This window comes from Protopterus annectens, chromosome 17.part0 (assembly GCF_019279795.1).
Source record: "Protopterus annectens isolate FY-2018-M chromosome 17.part0, PAN1.0, whole genome shotgun sequence".
NCBI lineage: Eukaryota > Metazoa > Chordata > Ceratodontiformes > Protopteridae > Protopterus > Protopterus annectens.
The window spans coordinates 95302033-95321451 of record NC_056751.1 but is presented as its reverse complement, the minus strand read 5'-3'; the positions used below and the strand labels follow the sequence as shown (position 1 = coordinate 95321451).

General features: G+C 36.0%; 1 protein-coding gene across 1 annotated transcript in view; it reads right to left on the bottom strand.

Annotated features, from left to right (window-relative positions):
- DGKQ (diacylglycerol kinase theta) overlaps positions 1–19419 on the bottom strand; it is a 2194335-nt gene that overhangs the window by 1412650 nt on the left and 762266 nt on the right. The window contains exon 3 of the mRNA XM_044059107.1: positions 3101–3200. Within this exon, the coding sequence (XP_043915042.1) occupies positions 3101–3200 (100 nt within the window). The remainder of the gene's footprint in view (positions 1–3100; positions 3201–19419) is intronic.

The window sequence follows — 19419 nt, the reverse complement described above, 5'->3', positions numbered from 1 at the left end:
GCAATATCAGTCGGTTCAGTGTATTTTGTACCATTCTGCACTAACTCCAAGCAGATCTGAGCATTGCCACTTAGATTCTTGACATAGCTAAAGAATGCCTTGTGGTTATCTTTGGAGTCCTTGGCAATTTTTCTTTTGAAACTCGCCTTGGATGATTTTTATGAAGGATTGTAGTTTCTTGCTGATACTGATCAGGGATGTCTTCCCTTCTTGGGATTTTACTCTTTTCTGTACTAGTTTCCTCCTTCTATTGTATAGCTTGTTTATGGCAGGAGTCCGCCAGACTGGTTTCCTTTTCTTAGAGTTGTGAGTCTTCGTTTTGCTTGGGATAGCATGATCCATGCATTCTTGTAGGTGCTCGTAGAATGCATTAGTAAAAGATTTTGCAGCTTGGACAATGTTATCCTTTAGCATGGGGGCTTTGAAGCTTTCCACCTTGGTCTTAAGTAACGTGAAGTTTGCTTTTGAAAAGTTTTTCACGGTGGTTTCCTTGTCCATGGGTGGGGGCGGAATGTGGATATCCAAAGTGATTTGTTTATGGTCAGATTTAACCAGTGAGGGGTTGACTTCCGGTGTGGAGCACCGGTTGCCCATGTTGGTGATGACCAGGTCCAATATGTTGTCACCTCTGGTGGGAATGTTGACCAGTTGATCCAGGGCGTTTGAGTTTATAAATTCTAGGAAATGTTGGGCAAGGGAGTTAGTACTTGATTAGTTCTCCCAATTAATGTTTGGGTAATTGAAATCACCCAATATTAGGGTGTTTGATTGGTAATATCCTTGAGGAGTATGTTACCTATTACAGCAAAAGGAAAATGCATACATATAGATAGTAAAGGCTCTGGTTTAATACAATGTTCTACATATGGCTGCAGGCTTCAAAAGAGATTAGTAGGCAGAGACTACAGGACTGTAGTGACAATGAGTCTTTAGTAGTTATTTTTTATTTCATTTGTCTTTGTTGACTGGGAAAGTTCAGCTGGGTAAAGCTCATTTTGAATGGAGGCAAGGGGAGAAAAGATTCATCAAATATATTTAAAATATTTGTGACAAAACAAACTTTTTTACAAAGATACATTACACAGATAGTTATTAAGATGTCTAGATACAAACAAGTAATTGTTCAGTAGTGGCATTATATAAAGATAAAACAGGCATTTCTTCTGGAGTGATATTATACATGATACTTAATTTCAAGTCTAAAACATTTAGTATGCAAACAAGTCATGTGCAATATATGTGACAAGCATGTATTACATATGACCTATATGGCATAAGTAAGGAGGGTTACAGTATAGATGTAAGACATAGATAAAATTGAGATAAGAAATGTGAAACATTAGTTGTAGGTATACAATAATTGGCACTAGAAGACAAATGGAAGCAGGCATTGCATAACTGATGAGTCAAGGATAATGGAGGTGAAAATATTTGGGTACTATAAGAGAGCAGTGGAGAGCATTTGAAGAAAATGAGTAAAGTGGTAAGGTCGGAAAAAAATTGAAATGTAAGGTGGGGATTAAGGTAGGAAGGCCATTTTGGTTTCCTGCAAAACTCTGATTGTTTTGCTGCTGTTGGCCAAGTTGAAACCAGAGCTGAAGTGGACCCTGTTGCATCCCTTAGAAGGCATGTTGCAGAGTTTAGAATTTCACAAAAATAATAACAGGGAGGATCTTACCCTCCTTCTCCATATTTTTCACAAGATTCTTAACTGGTAAGCCAACTATAGCAGATTCAAAGAAAGGGACACTGGCAAAAGTATTTTGGAGTCCTTTGCAAGATGCAGCTTGGCATGACAGCAAAAAACTATCAGTGCCTAATGCCCTAGCTACGCCATCCACAGAACTGTCAGGGAGAGATGCACAGTGAGATTAGTACTAGACAGCAAACTTGCCATCTCAGACTGCAATTGTGTCTTAAGCTGTCTACTCAGTAGCTCCTCCAGGGACAGGCTCATTTCATGAGTAAGCTTTCTCTGAAGCCTTAACATGTGAGTAAGTTCACTGCCCACAAAGGAAAGATGAAAGATGTGTAAATATTCACGCTTCCCCACTTGTTCATGGTCCCTAATTCTTTGTCTGGAGGATGACTGTAGGGCTCTGTGGTACAGAAGCACTTTTAATTGCTAACACATCAACAACAGAATCTGGTTTATGAGGGTTCATCCAATAGGTCTAATCTCTGACAGGATAGCGGATGTTGCCTGGCCTCTTCAAGACTAGCCTCACAAAATCAAGTTTTTTTCATGCAGTCCTAACAATCAGCCATACTATACTTCCAATGGGAGAGACCACACAAAGAAAGTTGATGGCCCAGGAGGCCTCTTAGGGGATCCTTTGTGCACATGGGTTTTGAGGACCACTCCCTTTTCTGCTTAATCAACTCAAGAACTTGCCCAAACCTAGAGCCATCGGGGAGTGGGGGGTTTAAATGGTTCGGAACTAATGCCCTCTTCATCCTTGACAGGTGGGGCGGAAGACTTCTGGGGAAAGTCTAAGTGCCTCTTCTTACACATTCACTTCTTACCAAACCTTGGAGGTGACAAGTCCAAGGATGATGAGAAATCTTGGACTGGCTCAGAAATCTGGTACTGGTTTTGCTGAATGGAGAGACAGATGGTTTGAAGGGTCAAAGAAACATCTCCAGTCAAGTTCATAGTAGGAACAGGCACTAAGCATGGCATATGTGCAGAAGAGTTGCATCAGAGATGCAAATATCAGTGCTGACACCAGACTCGAGGTTGAGGGCACTGGCTCCAGCTATCAAAACCTGAAGCTGGCAAAAGCCAATGCTGAAATACTCAGCTTTAAAATTGACCTTGACTGCCTAACCTACAACAAACGGACCAAGATAGCTTACGAAATAAATCACTGTAAAAAGAGGTATGAAAAGAAAACATATTCTTGCAAATATGCAATGTGCATATATAAATAATGTATATCTATATATATTCAATATATATATATATATATTGCACACATACACACATTGTACACCAATGTTATACTCACATACAGTCATGCTTATTCTTTCATTCACGCATTCTCCATCTGTCAAGTTTTACAGTTTTCTGTTCATGTACATTTGCACTTTTGCTTACCTTCACATCTCAACGCTGGCCCTTCCAACTGCTTTCTGCATACAGTACAGAATCTCTTCTTGTAACGTCTAGGTTGCCCAAAACAATGGGCAACTGGAACCTGTCAATAAAAGAAAAGGTAAAATATTACCTAATTATTGCACTGTTTAAAGATGAATCTCTTTTGCACAGTCTAATGTATGGAATGCACATTTCACAAAGTAGTTATTTAAAACAGTGCACAGTTTGCAACATCTAAAAAGACTGACAGTGTCTTTAACAGTATTTTAGTAGTATAGTCCTTTCTTGTAGCCCTTAATGTGTTACTTTCTTTAAAAGAAGTAGAATAAGACTCCAAATAATTTTGAAGGAAAATAAAAATTACAGTACACCCAATTTTGAAATGTGTACTGGTTTATGTTACTGACACTGATTTAGTTTTCATAAGGTTCTAGTGTCTCAAGATGATATTGCGTTAGACAAGCAACTGCCTTTATATGTGGCACATAAATCACATAATGTCAGTATGCTGTCCTACATTCAGCATCTACCTTCTTATGATGACTTGTCTATGTATGCATGAAATAATAAGTGAAAGTTGCATCAGATAAATGTACACTTATAAGCATGTTTTACTGTAAATAGTGATTTATTTAATTTGAATTACATTTATATTTAAATAAGAATTACAAATATGTTTTTGACAGTGACAGTTGTAAATGCATCTTTTTTCTTGTCTGCTTTAATGACATTAAAGTTCTGTAGTTACTCATAGCAACAAACAATTATTGGGATTAATCAATTTATCTTAGTCTGTTCAGATAAAAAGAATTTTAAGAAATTGTATACAGCTTCATGTTCTGAGTTCATGCATACGTATTATATTAAATTGAAATTTTCCTTTTGTATGTTTTTGTACATGCAGTTTCCCTTCTGCTTGTTATTAACCTGCAGTAGCTAGGATTTCCCACTAGATGTCATGAGAGGGTTAGTTTGTGGCTACTATGGGCGCCACAGTAAGCCTGGATAAAGTATATCCACGCAGAAGGTTATTAAAACATACAGTTTTATTTTCAAATTTAGAGTTTTTATATTGTCCATAACAGTTTTAAAAATGCATTTGTTGTAATGAATCAAGGAAGGCACTTTTCAGTTTTACTTATAATAGCAGTCTCCATCAAATGATAATATTTAACATTGTATCTATTAATGTCAATGGGTTGAACAACCTCATGAAAAGGAGTAGTGCCAACAAATATTTAATGCTACATAAAGCAGATTTTGCATTCATTCAGAAATCCCACTTAATAACAGAAGATCTAAACAAATTAACCTTCAAAGAGTATAAGATTTTGGTAAGTTCAAACTACAACCACAAAAGAAAAGGTGTCTTATTTTACACAGAAAATCAACTAATGAGAATTCCAGAAATAGTTGACTCATACTCTTAGCAATGATGGTATGCTTGCTTTAGTCATACTAAAACTAGATAAAAAGATGTACACTTTTGCAAGCACTTACTGGATACCGGGTATCGGGACTAAAACTGTGAAAAAACAGACACCATAACATTAAAGTTTAAGGGTGAGTTACTATTAACAGGTGATTTTAATTGTATCTTGTCCTTCACTGATACCACAAGCTCTATGCCCTTCAAGATGTCTATTGCCAAGCACACAAACAACTACATAAAAGAGAGAAACCTAATTGACATTGACAGTATACAAATATTATCCTCCCTGAAGTATTCTTACTATTCTTACAGATTTGACACACAGACCAGCATAGACAAAGTCTTTGTAACAGATACTTTACTGGCTAAAACTGATAATGTAATGCTGACATCATGCCCTATGTTTGACCACAGTGCTATCACCTTCAATGTAACACTTAATACTGACCCCTTAAACGTCTGCCAAAGACTACCTGCTTATCTAATAACAGTACAAGGATTTAAAGAAAGGTTTCTAGATAAAATAAAGCTTTACATATACACCAATAATAATGGAGAGGTTTCAGATATTATCCTAAGGGACACTTTAAAGGTAGTCTTACATGGTACAGTCAAAAGCTGGTACACAAATAAAAGGAAAAAAAATGGGATAAAAAACTGGTAGGCATACAAAAAGAAAATGATGAATTAAAACTGAAACTTACATCAAATGACACATCTGCATTAGCTGACATATGTAAACTGAAGAAGAAATACCAGGATACCATGCAGCATAAAATAACAACAAATCTGGAAAAAATATCAATAAATCTGGAAAAAATCAGATTACAATCCTACTCAATCCTAAGAGTATGCACTTGATTGCGATTTGATCTAAATATTTAAATGAGAAAAGTCATATAAAAGAAATAACAAACACTAGAAATAATCAGACTATCAAAGTTACAGATCTAAAAATATCTTATTATGTTTTAAAAACCATTACAAGAATACGAATAATAATAACTCATCTACAAGTGATAAAAGTATACACAGCTTTCTTGCTAATAGTATTCAAAAGAAACTATCCAAACACAGTATTAATAACATAGATAAACCCTTTTCCTTTAAAGAATTAAAGAAGCAAATAAAAAAATCTTAAGACAAAAAAGGCACCAGGGCTGGATGGCCTACTTCCGGAATTTTACAAACTCTTACCTGATAACACCTTGAAAATCTTACTCAGTGCATTCCAAGAAGTTAAAACTACAGCAAACATCCTTCCCTTATGGAAATATTCTATCATCTCTCCCATCTTAAAACCAAATAAAGAGCCCAACCTTTGCACAGTATACATGCCAATCTCTTTGCTTAACATTGACTACAAGATATTCATGTCTATCTTAGCAGACAGATTAAATAATATTTTTTCAGTATTAATTCATGAATACCAAACCGGGTTTATCAAAAACAGAAAGTTACAAGACAATGTAATTAGATTACTGTCTTTAATAGACTTAGCAAACAAGAAAAAAAATAGTTTTCTATTTTAAGCTTGATACAGATGAAGGTTTCAACTCCCTAAGTTGGCCATATCTGTTTAAAGCTCTGCAAAAATACAATTTCTCCCCAAACTTTATAGGATTAATTAAAAAAATATATACGAAAAGTCCATAGCCTATGTAAAGATTGGATCTTATCTATCTAGCCCATTCAAAATATTAAGAGGTACTAAACAGGGGTGCCCCCTCTCCCCATTACTCTTTGTCCTGGCTATTGAGCCTCTTGCAAATTATGTTAGAAATAATGACAGCGTTAAAGGATATAAAGTGTCAGACAAATTATCTCCCAAGATTAACTGTTTGCTGATGACCTACTAATAACTTCTAATGATGCTGAAAATTCAGCAGTTCACTTATTACATAATCTAGACTTATTTGCTAATCTGTTAAAGAAATATTAAGTGTTCTCCCATGTATATTGCTTTTTTAGTTGTTATGGACATTGTATATAGTTTGTTTTTTCTTGTTACTATACTGTAAGTTACTGTGTTATAAAATAAATAAAAACATTTTGGGAAAAAAAAGATAAATGTACATTTTTCAGATTCAAGGAAGTGTTAATACTAATAACATATAATAGAACATAGTCATAATTTTCTCCTTTCCATCTTTTTCATAAATTACCTGGCTGTTACTGATGTTAAGTGAAGAACAAATAACAATCAACTTACTTTCTTTTTAAAGTATTACTAGATCCCTAAGTTTACAGTTCTTATAACAACTGTCTTTTCTGTTTACAACAGTAGACCTGTGTGTTCAGACAGTTGTCAAGCAATATGAATAACCACTTAAGCTTCACTCTCAAGACTTTAAAGTAGTTTGACAATTACTCAAAGGGCATACCTATCAACTGTCCAGATTTTCACAGAATGTTCAGATTTTTGCCTCATATTTTTGGTCTGTTCCTCATAAAATTTCTTGTTTTCTGGCAAATCACTGAGTGCTGAAGTCATTAAATAATGACACATTTCAGTTTCAAACTTTGTATCCTTTAGGAAATGCATGCTAATATAAGACCTATGATTCTAACAACTTTCTAAGTTTATTATAGCAACATTTAAAATATGTCACTATTTTGGAGTCTTTGTCCACAATTTATTTGATGCGTTGTCCACATTTCTTGCACTAAGAAGTTGAGAGGTATATCAAAGGGAGATACCAGCATATTACAAACAGAAAATCACATAAGCAAAACCTTGTTATACATGAAATGCTGTTCCTGAAATGGAAAGCTACTCTTCTTACGTTATCACCTATTGTACAGAGGTACTTCTCATGGTTTAACTTGTGCAGTCAGCCTCACCACAGGTAAATGAGCCACTGCTCAGCCAGACAGCTAAGGCAATGATTTTAGAAAAAATACAAATAAAGAAAAGCAGACTTGTACGCAAGTCTCTTTCTCCAAACCCAACTCTACAAGGGTCTAATCAGATGTCACTCTTGCATTTCAAATTAAATAACCAATAAACAAAGTGCATCCAATTTTAATGTTTTTTTATACATTACCCATGCCCTAATCACTCAGTACAAAACTCAATTTAATTAAACAAAGAATGTGTAATGGAAATAATCTTCTGTAAGCGATTCTGCTCTAGGATATCATAGGAAGGAGGACATTACAAGATTTAGTAACCTCACTGTGGTTGTTGAAAATAGTTGTAAAACCAAAGAGCCATTCATCTAAACTCCTCCAGCGAAACATAACTCCAGAATAGGCAAGCTGTTCACAAATACACCAAAAACAGCTGGAATAAGGGCCTACTTGATGATAAAACAAAACAGTTTATTAAATACACAGTATCTTAAGTGCTTTTACCTTCCACTTGAAGGCATTGTCTCTGTTTTGATTTATTTGTGAACAGCTTACCTATTCTGGAGTGTTGTTTCGCTGGAGGAGTTTAGGTCAATGACAGTTTGCCATTACAAGATTTAACTGTAGCTACAGGCAACAGATGTTTCTTCAAAGTCAGTTCATTGTGAATATATATAGACAAGATGGTGACATATGTTCAGAGCTTCACAGTCCAGTCCTGACCTCCAACTGCTATCTGTGTGGACTTTGTAGACTCTTCCCATAACTGTATGTTGTTTTCTTTGAGTGATCTGACTTCCTTTCATCTTCCATAAATGTGCTGTTTCACTGGCTACTATAAATTAACCATATCTGTATTTGGTCAGTCTTTTATGTGGTTCCACAGAGCTAATTCATATAACTGCACTTACTGCACAGCACTGTGGAAGAGGCCAGGAAACATCATGGCACTGCTCGCCAGTATCAATAAAGAAATGTATGTGTGGTCTGTGTAATTTGTTTATCTCAGGGCTATGCAGAGCCCTTTGACAGGTGTGAACAGCTGGTAACCATATTGTAAGATTTTAATAATGACCAAAGTATTTCTTTATAATAATTGCTATAAAACTGAGATTCTAAATTAGTCTCTAATGTTTCAACTGCCAGAGATGTCAAATACTTTTATACATACCCACTATCCTTTTGAAATTACCCTTCAAAAGCAAAAATCTACAAAAAAAAAATGATTGCTTCGGAAGAGTATGGTCATCCAAAGGACGTGATATCAACTGTTCCATTACATCCAATATCTACCACATCTCAAGTCAAAAAATGTAATTTGTGAAAAAAATGAAAACTTGTCCCTTGTTTAAAGCAAATCAAGACTATGAAAGCTCAGCAGTCTTTAGGCCTGAAATGCTGATCCTTCTAAGGGCAACAACTCTGCATCTTCTCTGTAGGACAGAATATAGATTTTCACTGAATGACTTCCAAGATAGCTGAACAGTTTGATTAGAATTCTCCCAGTTTGAAACGTGACATTGGGAAACAAAATGCCAGTAAAGGGTACCGTTTTGTGGTCAATTCAGTTACCTGTTAGTAATAACTGTCTGAATGCCAGTGAAGAAAAGAAGAAGAAATCTGGAGAAAGAAAGAGAAAATCAACCAGAAAAGGTGGAAATAAAACTCTGGCTAGGAAGACTCTTGCAGCTGTTCAGCAAAAACCAGTTCAGGTTTCAGCTTTGTTACAGGAGATGGCTTCCAGATATTCAGAAGGGAAAAAAATAAATCAACTGTTCTCAAAGGTGTTTAAAAGAAGTGAAACACTGAAGTATTATATAAAGTCAAATACCAAAAGGCTAGAAAAACAGAATTTCAAAAACCAGAGGTTGAAATAAAAAAAAAAAAAGCTGGTTGAGCATGAAATTTCTCAAGAAGAGTTGTTCCAAACAATAACTGAGTGAGACTACAGTGCATGCAGAGAAAAGCGATTTTCTGTTGCACCATACAAATGGGAAGGAACAGACTGCATTAACTATATAAATATTCAAACAAGCAACTGGACTGCTGTTCAACAGCAGCATTTGTTAACTGAAGGGCACAATGTATATATGCCCCAGATCTTGCCATGAGAAAGCAGCCAAGATCCATATTAGTAATGATCCAGTCACAACAGCAGAAAAAGTTGTTCCTGATAAAATCGTGGCAGAAGGGGCAAGTATTAAAAACTGGGGATAGCACAGTATTTGTGAAAAATTATTTACTGTATACCAAGCAGAAGAGAAGTAAACAGAGAATGTCAAGAGGCAGGTGTGAGATTCAAGCTACAGTATTCAGCTTTCGTCAAAATATTTTTCTAGTAGGAACAAAGACATTTTTAGATGAAGAGCTGGCTAAGGGCAAAATAAAAATGTGTTGCCAATAAAAAGTGAGACACAGCAAGCAGATCAGGATCCTGCTTCACATTTGTCTTACAACAAAGCCCATACAGAGATTCTGCCAGTGAAACCATTTCCATTTTCTCAAATGAAAATGCCTGAATAACAGAAAAAAACATAGTAGCTGACTAGAAGAATCAGGAGTACCTTGGATTTGAACCCAAGACAGGAGTGCACAGATGGAGACTATCAAGGAAAAACAGCAGCTTTGTAAAATTAGCGAACAAATGAGAGCCTATAAAACATCAGTCCTATTATATATGGGAATAAACATGTGAAATGGATATCTGCAAGAAGCAGCTGAAGAAAAACTGGAACTTAGGGTGGACTAAAAAACATACACCTCCCTTTATGGCATTAATATTTAAAAGAACAGTGAAGGAAATGAGAAGTATGTGTTACCAAAACAGTTTTTGTTCTTACAGATATTTAAATAAAAATTTCATGATGTGACTTGCATGTTATACTGCAAACCAGTCTTTACAGTGTGCAGTCAGAGTATTTTAAATGTGAGGTGGGGAGTTTCTCATCAGTTGATACTGATTATTTTAAAGACATTAAAGCAAGAAAGTACCTTTTCTTAGTTGTAAGGTATTCAAGGCTTTACAGTGTAACAAGGTAAGAAAGACTGGCTAGAAAGAAGTTAGAGTTAATATAACAATGTGATATTAGGCTGCTGGGTTGGGAGAATATAAAATGCACTGATCACATTATAAGCAGAACTAAGATAATAATATCCCTTGTTACAGATGTTGATATTTAGAATAATGTCATTGGTTTTAAGCAAATAATCCTAAAAAATATGTTGAAATGGTGAGAGACACGGCAAATGGTAGTTCTCTCTAGTATTTGCAAAGTTGTTAGCTACTGTTTAATATTGGCAAAGGCATTCAGTGGGAGAAAAGAAGTATGCAGGTACAAGCCATTAACCATGAAAGGGCTGAATACTGCTGAGTAAAGTATATTAGGTACAATGCAATTCAAATGTAAAATTACACTGGCAAACATTTCAGTGAAAAATAAAATGAAGCTAGAAACTGTAGTAAGTGAATAAGTTTTACAGGTAGATGCCTCCCCAGCAACCTTAGTACTTGAATGTATTTAACATAATATGCAATTTAGTTTATTTACTTAAAGGTAGCAAAAGTACTTTTTTCTTAGGGCTAAAAGTTAACATTCTCTATAAGCAGGAAAATGTTTTTTCATATCTGGGATGGGAACAGGGACAAGAAAAACAGATAGCAAGTAGTGGAAGTGACATACAGGCTATAATATGTGTTTTATTCATGGATAACCTTAATTTTAGGTTAGGTAATGTATATGGGTTCAGCCTAAGATTTGGGACAACTACTCCTATCTGGAGGGAATAAACATCATTTGAAAATGTATTTAATTTTTGAGTGTTTTCATTGAAACAAAAAATACTGAAAATGTGGCATAGATTCAAATGGAGATAATAATGCGCGTAAGCTAAAGTTTGGAAATACTCACTGAAAAATACTGTTGTGTATAATAAGTGGGAGTAATAGCTTTTAAACATATTGGTTATTCTGTCCACATTATCATAGAAGGTAGATGGTTTTACATGCACAGACAAAAAGCAAATAGTACTGAACTGGATTAAGAAGTGCAGGGTACAAACTGCAATGTTGTAGGAGATGAACATGCTAATTTGAAAAAGAAAGCATTTCAGGGAATATCTGGGACAAAGGAAAGGGGGAATAAAAAGGTTGATTACTATAAGTGTCCCAGCAGTGACAGACAAGAAAAAAAAGATAAAACTGGCAGACTTGTAGTAGTAAACGGTTATTGACAGGGAGGAGGAGGATTTCACTGGTATGTATTTTTACTCCATTTAAAACTGCGATTATGGAGCTAAAGATAATTTTGGAAGAAATAATCAGCTTTCAGAAAGGAATATTACTTATAGGTGGGGAATGAAACTCAATTTGTAATAGTGATGGCATATCAAGGGAACCTCGAAGGGGAAAATACAAATTCAGAAGACATATATGAGAATGTTTGAAATGGAAGATGTAGAGTCAATAGTAAGAACTTTGGCAAAATTTAGAAATTATTCCCCAAGTTACAAGAACTGGCCTAGGCTGGACAGAAGTTCTATCTCATATGAGCATGTGTATTTAACTGAAAACTTTGAGACTTATCCAATATCTACATCAGATCATGTACCAATAAAAACAAGGATAAAAGTGAAGAATAATGAATAATAATATGAGACATTTCTACTTTCCCACTAATCTGTTCAAGAGAGAGAAATTTAAGACTTCTGGTAATGGTGCCAAAAAAAAAAAAAAAAACAATGGCACAGTATTCTCCCTGGCAAACTTATTTAATAGTAGTGAGGACAAAAATCTAAGTTCATTTCCTAACCCTGTGGAACATAAACCTTGTTTTGCTTGTTGAGGAAAACGCAATTCGAGGTAGTAAACCATCTAAAAGCCAAAATGCTAACAGTACAAGTAAAAATGAGGCACCATGAACCATATGGGACATCAACAAGACAGTTTCCCTGCAGGATGAGTTGTTTGAGTTGGGGAGCAAGATTGATCAACTATACTTATGCACAGTGAAGACTGGCAACACCCTGTCGGATAATATAAAAAAAGACAGATAACAGAATCGATGAAATGGAATCCATGTTATCAGTTCATGCTGATGTCCTGGTAGTTCTGAAATAGGGAAAGAAGGATAACAACTGATGGCTTGCTTAATTGGAAGCAGCAAAGGAAGAGTCAGTAGAAAAAAAATGTTATGACATGGAAGATAAAGAGTTGAAATAAAACTTATGTTTAACAAATGCCTTTAAAGGAAAGAAAGACAAAAATTGCCGAAGATTCATGATAGACCAGTTGAGTAAATGGTCAGGGCTGCTGAAAGAGGATATATTAATAGAAAGAGCATACAGAGTATACACGGGTACTAGGTTTGCTCAGTGATTCTCTTGACCAATTGTTAGCAAAATGCTAACAAACCAATTAAAAGAACAGCTCTTAAATTTCTTGAGGTGGAAAGAGAAATCACTCTTGATCAGAGATCAATGGGTGTTCATCAGTCATGACTTTTCCTTGGTTATGTGAATTAAGAAGGCTAAACTCATTCTGTACTTCAAGACATGCAGACATATTAACGGACATTTTAAACTTACATATCCTGCAATCTTCAGGACTTTTTTTCAATGGGGATTTAAAACTCATCTAAATTCAGATCTCACTGATGAAAACCTGGAGCAGTTTTACCAGCTTCTCTCGATTGATAAAAGAAGCTGATAAAACTATGGAAGAAGAACCATAAGGTGTAATTGCCCAGTAAAAGAAAATGGGAAATGCTACCTTGGAAAAGAGAGCAGTTAAGCTGTTCCCAGTCTTTCGTCAAAAAATGGCTGAGGAACATAAAGATACAGAGCGCAATAGTAAGAGGGTTCATGAAAGCCTTATCAGGGCAGAACAACAAGACATGCTGAAAGCATTGCTGGAGTAGGATGTTCTCAAACAGGACTCGGCAGTGCAGAGTGAAATGGAAGTGGCAAAAAGAAACTGATAGAAGAAAATTTCCAAACAGAAAAGAATTGGCTGGACATGTAAGGGATATTGGCAGTGAGTGACTGACTTTATCTTGACATAATTTGTAAATTAACAGTTGAAGCAATGGTAATGTGGGAAGTATCACTACACAAAAAGCATTGCTATGTTTATTTTTCTAACAAAAAATGGAAGCTGGGAAACTATAGCAATATGAAAAGAGAACAAAGTGGAAATACATGAAACATAAGGGAAGGAAAAGGGAGACATGAGTCTGAGATCCAAATCAAGAATTAAAAGACAGTTTAGCAGATGTTTTCTCCCAGCTGTTCATCTTCAATTTCTTGGATTTTTTTCTACTGACTCTTCCTTTGCTGCTTCCAATTAAGCAAGCCGTCAGTTGTTATCCTTCTTTCCCTATTTCAGAACTACCAGGTCTTTGGCATGAGCTGATGACATAGATTCCATTTCATCAATTCTCTTATCTGTCTTGGTTTTCAGATGTTCAAGACTTCTCTTTGGAATCCCCTTGTCATTCTTGGTTTTCAGAGGTTCAAGACATCTTTTTGGAACCCCCTTGCCATTTCTTCTCACCTGAATTTTGTTGAAACTATTTAATTTGTTTTGGCCAAAACTGAGTGAAGAGACAGAAAATCCCTTGGACAATTTGGAAAAAGAGGGCTGAAAATTCTTAGATATTCCCTGGATTACTTGCTCCTTCCATCCCACTTTTGATCACCTCTGTGGCAGAGAGACCAAACACTAAATCTCTAAGAGAAAATTAAAAATCTCATTTTTAATATCATCTGGGAGGTTCTGAAAATGCAGTCATGCAAACCTCCTTATACAACACTAATGGCCACTGCCCTGAGGAAGTATCAAGAGTCATACACACACTGCAATGAGTAGTGACCTGTGCAATAGAAGAAACTAAGTCATTTAAAGGAGAACCACACCCACAGACTCAAAAAACATGTTTATCTCATCATGGTTTGGTGTTGCCTACATTTTAACACAACTCTGAGACTATTTACAGGTTTTTAAATATTTTTATATGTAATTTCTGAGTCTGACCACATGGGTTCTGGCATCTTGAAGTAATTCTGACTGTTTGGTCTGCCTCTACGTATCCCAAATTGCAGTGCCTGTCTGTAAAAATTTACATCATGCAGGCCTCTTTCTTCCTAAAGCTCCTGTCACTGCATTGATTTTACATGCATACACTGCTTCAGTCAGTTAGTTTTAAGTAACGTTTCATGCCGTTTAATGACTACTTAAAACACAAACACTGCAAATGCCACAGAACAGACTTTCAAAGTGTGTTTTACTGCTGCTTCTTTTTAGAATGGATAAACTGCATTCTTTTGAGAAGCCTGGATTATACTACTTTGACTCATCTCTCATCCCCCTTCACACCTAACTTCCCTAGCTGTCAAACTGCTAATGGTAATTTGAGCTGTTATCTGCTGTGATTGACATCTCACAGCAGGAGACTTGACTCATGTACTGTTTCCATGTTCTTTCCTTAACTTTATGTATAGGTAGGTGAAAGACCAGGGAGCTCTGGCATCACAAAATGGGTGAGTTTTTAGGACAGCCTTGGTGATGTCAGTTTGGGGAAGGAACTGGTCATAAAACTACCTGTATTCAGTGGCCTTGATGACATCAATGAATTGGAAACTATAGCAAGCTTTTCCAGGGCTGAATAAAAGTTTATTGAAAGTGAGACTACCACAGTACAGTAAAGTACTGTTCTAGTGGAGAAAAACAGTTGATTTAAAATATTTTAAATGCTGCATTGTTGCTTATTCATAGCAGATACAGTAAATAGGGAGAAAAGGATAGAATGTTGAGCGGGGGTTGCTGTGTTTATGGTTCATTTTCTTCTTTGTTTCATTTAATTTGCTACCCCAGAAGAGCATGGCTGAAGGTTTTACAGAGAATCTGGAACTTGCCTATAATCCCTCGAATAAGAATGGTACAACTGGGTGCTGAATACAACTGATATAGCACAGTATATGTTAGTAAGAAGTTTGAATTTTTCACCCTGATACAGCACAGCTCTTTAAATTAAAAGTTTCTGCCGATTGTGGAATATGTGACATGGTTTACCTTGACTGCTGCCAGGTATGTAGAATGTTTTATTTTGGTAAGACAAACAGATCCTTAAGACAATGCATTAAAGAGCATTTAAATAACATTAGAATATACTCATCGAGTAATGCTCTAGCAAAGCATACAATGGACACCAGTAGAGACCATGTTTTTAAATTCATGGTAGTGGATAGTTCAAGAGAATGATCGGAAAGGTGATATTAGAAATCAGACAGAAACAGTGTAGGCAAAGTGGATTATTAGAATGCAGGCTGATAGAGGCAAAGGACTGAACAGTGAGATACATCTAAAGCTGTTTTTAAAGCACAAAAACTGCGGTGATTGACATAACTAGTTCTTACAGATTTATATATATATATATATATATATATATATATATATATATATACATATACATATACAGAGAGAGAGATGTGTGTGTTTGTGTGTACACTTACACACACACGCACACACACACACACACACACACACACACACACACACACACACACACATGCATGGTTTCACTTCATAATTTTGAAATGCTGAAATACCGAATTGCAGCATTCCGAGACCATGAAGCCGAACAATTCACAATTCCGAAACCCACAATCACGAACATACATACACCACATAATACACACACACACACACACACACACACACACACACACACACACACACACACCATTCCACCCACAGCATACAAACCACACAACCCTACACTACATATAAGAAGGGGGGCAAGCCCCTCTGCACCCCCTGTGGGGGGCGCACCCCCTCTACTTATATATACCAATTCCGAGATCACACATAACTTAAAAAATAAATAAATAAATCACACCATGGCATTCTCCACTCACTCACACAAATACACATCACACATACACAAACACCAACAAATGCAACACTCACACTCATACTTACACCATCCTACACTTACCCATACATACAACGTACAAAAACACACACACTCACTCACCTGCAATTTCAGGCACAATAACACTACATGCAAAGTACCAGAAATGCATAAGCGCAGATTTGAGACATTCAAATTCGCTCTTATGCACTTTCGGCATTCTAAATTTTCGGCTTCATAGTTTCGGAATGCTGAAATTCGGTATTTCAGCATTTCGAGATTATGAAGTGAAACTATATATATATATATATATATATATATATATATATATATATATATATATATATATATATGGTTTCACTTCAGAAGTCTGGATGATCACAAGCCTGAATTCCATAAGCCGGGAGACCAAAAGCCTGAAATTTCATAAGCCTGAAAACTCAAAAGCCTGAATCCCATAAGACTGAAAATATACAAAACACAAAAAATGACACACAAAAACACATACAAGACAAAGGATTGCGTTTTTCACCAAGTATGGGCAGGGGGCAAGCCCCCTGCACCCCTCCATTTGGGGGGCTGTACCCCCACACCCCCTGCTAATTAAATATATCAACTTCGAGATTGCACTTTAGTGTAGTGAAGTGCAATCATGGAGTTGATATATATATATATATGTTGTACGGGATGTGGGGAGCGCAGCCCCCCACATGGGGGGGTGCAGAAGGGCTTGCTCCCCTGCTTATATTTGGTGGAATACAATCTGTTTTGTGTTGTCTTCAGTCAGTATATGTATCCTATTTGTTTTCAGTCTTATAGGATTCAGGCGTTTGAGTTTTTAGGCTTATGAAATTTCAGGCTTTTTGTCTTCCAACTTATGCAATTCAGGCTTGTGATCATTCAGGCTTCTGAATTGAATCAATATATATATATATATATATATATATATATATATGTGTGTGTGTGTGTGTGCATAGATATAGATATATATATATATATATATATATATATATATATATATATATATATATGTGTGTGTGTGTGTGTATGTGTATATATTACATATATATATATATATATATATAGGTGTGTACTAGGCTAATGGCCCTGGAGCTTTTACAAGCCTAGCCCATAAAAGTGCCCTGGCATCATGCTGCCCGATGTTATAGGTTCATAGGTTCATAGGTGTGTACTAGGCTAATGGCCCTGGAGCTTTTACAAGCCTAGCCCATAAAAGTGCCCTGGAAATATATATATATACATACATGCACACACACACACTTATATACACTCTTACAGTCATTTTTTAATGAATTTTGTTTTAAACTTTGTTTATATTATGATTGACAGGCCGTGACATAAAGCAGAGCAAAAAAAATTTTCATTGGCTACAAAACTGTGCCTTTTTATGTTGCGAGGTTAGTGATTGATTATGAATTTGATAGACTATTTAAATAGCCTTTGTTATTGCATCTGTATAGCGGTCTGAAGAAGCAATGTATTCCATTGTGAAAACGCTTATTGTTTACTTATTTTTTATATGTAATTAAAGAGCTGTTTTAAACTGTTAAACGCTGGATCATTTGTTGGTTTCACTCATTGCCTGCATTTTATCTGTAACATTTTTTGAGTGAACCATTTAATGTGGGGGTTGCTGTGCTTTTGTCATTTTCTTTGTTATTTCAATCTTTTACATTTGTGACATCTAATCCCCCCTTGTCCTTTGTTTCCAGCATGCGCTTCCAGCTGACTCGTGGACGTTGTTCATCCAACTGGTACTTGGAGTAACCTTTTTTAAGGCTGTCCCATCCTTTCATCTTCTTCAATAGATAAATGAATGCCTGCCCAGTATATAGAATTAATGGATTAATGGGACTATGAAAATTCTGATCATGTGCATTCTCTGGTGCAGATCAGTCTTCACTGTTTCCTATTTTCTTATCTGGTCTGCAATTTTCCTATGTGTCTCTATGTTTCCACCAAGGCATCTTGAAAATTGTTTGACATCCACACCCCTGGATATTTCTTCCTATAGTATCCCCATAGGCTTGGAAACCTTTGCACTAAATATTATGTGGTTGCATGACAGTTTTCGTGTTTTCCACAGTTATCCTGTAGCCAGCTACATTCTTTAATTGTTGTAATGCCTGCCACAACTGGAGTAAATCTCTTTCCTGGTCAGTCAAAAAGATTATCACATCATCAGAAAACATTGCTGACTTGTACTGTTTGTTCTGTAATACCCATCCCATTACTGGTGATTGCCTTACTTTGTTTGATAATGGCTCTAAATGTAAGGTAGATAATAAAGAGGAAGGGGATTGCCCTTGTTTTATATACCCGAGTATGGAAAACTGTGATATGTTCATCATATTGATCACTGCTGCAGTAGTCTAAGATGTATGGGTTAAATACTGCCAAGGATAAAACAGCCAGCCAATACTGAAAGCTGCAAGGCACCTTCCCCGTCCTCAAACTGTGAAACAACTTAAGCTGGCTAAAAGACAAGTTTGGGGGCAAAACCCTCTAGAACTTTACTGCCACAGAAAAGTACACTCCTCTGAGGCTTTTGAGGATCGACCATTGACTTATCCTTTCTTTTGCTGGGCAGTTAAGTTCCCTTTGGGGAAAAAAAAAAATCAATTTCTTAATTTTATTGATTTATCACATTCCTCTTCAAGAAAGTTATTTTAAAGTTAGGAGTTTTGTGTTTTAATGGACTGCCTTAAGACTAACATACTTTCAAAAGGAGCAGTTGTTTTTTTTTTCTGTTAGTTTAAAAGTAGGTTAAACTAACAGAAAACTAAATTTCTCTGAAGAAATTGTGTTTATTTTTCCTTTCTGAAATAGTACTGTAAAGCGCTTTTTACTGTGTTTTTTCTATTACAAAAAAGTACCTTTTGTGGACTGGCAGTTTTACTGGCAACTGCTACTTGTTTTCCCTGGGAAAGAGCCACCATTTTTGGCTTGACTGTGGACCAGACTACCGGTCCCATGATCAATCCTTCTTCCAGCCACAAAAAGATGAAGTTAAGCAAAAAGCCAATGCCATCACAGCAGGCTAGCAATTTGCCTTAGCAGCAGGAGGGTGACTTTGCCCTGGCCATTTGTTGTACCTCAGACCA